General features: G+C 53.4%; 1 protein-coding gene across 1 annotated transcript; it reads left to right on the top strand.

The window, feature by feature from the left end:
• Nucleotides 1-183: 183 nt before the first annotated feature.
• Nucleotides 184-1147, top strand: LOC111386551 (muscle M-line assembly protein unc-89-like; the record flags this gene model as incomplete). Its single annotated transcript, XM_023011012.1, has 2 exons — nucleotides 184-797; nucleotides 891-1147. Coding segments are annotated over 2 exons (871 nt in total), but the record flags the coding sequence as incomplete, so codon positions are not given.
• Nucleotides 1148-1160: the final 13 nt, after the last annotated feature.

Raw genomic sequence — 1160 nt, 5'->3', positions numbered from 1 at the left:
CGAGGTGATAGAGGACATCTACAAGGGCCTCTGAAGCTCCGCCACTTTGACCACCTAATCAACAGGAGTCGCTACTTCCTGGATTTTGGACTGATGGCTTCCAGAGATAAGAAGCTCCCACAGTTGTAAATTTTCTTGTTCTTTTGTTTTGATATTGATGTGCTAACCTGACGTGCTATGCAGATAAATTCAAAAGGAGGGAATACCCAGCTCCGGACATGGCTTCTATTCTGAAGGCCACATCTACTGTCAAGTCGAGGCCCCTGAAACCGGCGTCCAATGGGGCCAAGGAGGTCCGAGGTAGGGTGGAACGCCTGTTCAAGGACAGCACCCCAAGGGCTTCGAAAGAGGGAACTCCCCAGACGCAGGAGAAGCCTAAGGAGCCTCGGGGTAAGGAAAAAGTTCCTGAGGAGGCGAAGAGGAGGAAGCTGGTGCACGTCACCAGCTCGTCAGGGAAATTTGAGACCTCAGTATCCCACGAGGCTAAATCAACAGGGGAGCCGAAGCTGCTCGCATCCGCCTCCAAAGCCATCAAAATAGAGATGGTCAGAGAGGCCGAGGCTGCAAGGAAAGCTGCTGAGGTTGCTAAGGAGGAGGCAGCAAAACAGAAGCCTGTTCGAGAGAAGGAGAAGTCTCCAAGCTTCCTAGCTGGAAAGGAGGAGACCTTAGCCCCAACCTTAGTAGAGACTCTTCCTCAGGAGGTCCGGAGCGCCACAGAAAGCTTTTACCGGTGCTGGACGAACAGGTGGCAGCTGCATGCCTCCTCCTGCGATGCCACCGACCTGACGAGGGCTTTGGTGAGCCAAAGCGTCAGAACATTTAGCCTCGCACTTGAACGCAGGGAGGCCCTGAGTGATTTTCAGACAAGGACCTAGTCTTCGAAAGAAAAGGCGGCCTCCCTCGCAGAGGAGTTGAAAGCAGCTAAGTCCGAGGCGGAAGAAGCCAAGGCCCAGAAAGTTGAAGAATTGGCCAAACTTGAGTCTGTCTTGGCTCAGATTGAGGTCTTGAAAAAGGAAGTGTACGAGTCACGGTGCGAGGTTGCCTCCCTGACAAAGAAGGTGGAGGTCTCCAATGAGCACCAGAAAGTGACCACCGAGGCCCTAGAGAAGGCAAATGCCTCCTTGGCGTCATCCCAAGAGGCTTACCAGTTCTTGGAGGGC

Source organism: Olea europaea, unplaced genomic scaffold (assembly GCF_002742605.1).
Source record: "Olea europaea var. sylvestris unplaced genomic scaffold, O_europaea_v1 scaffold36157, whole genome shotgun sequence".
NCBI classification, from domain to species: Eukaryota; Viridiplantae; Streptophyta; class Magnoliopsida; order Lamiales; family Oleaceae; genus Olea; species Olea europaea.
The sequence above is the reverse complement of the archived record's forward strand: the minus strand, read 5'-3'. Positions and strand labels throughout refer to the sequence as shown.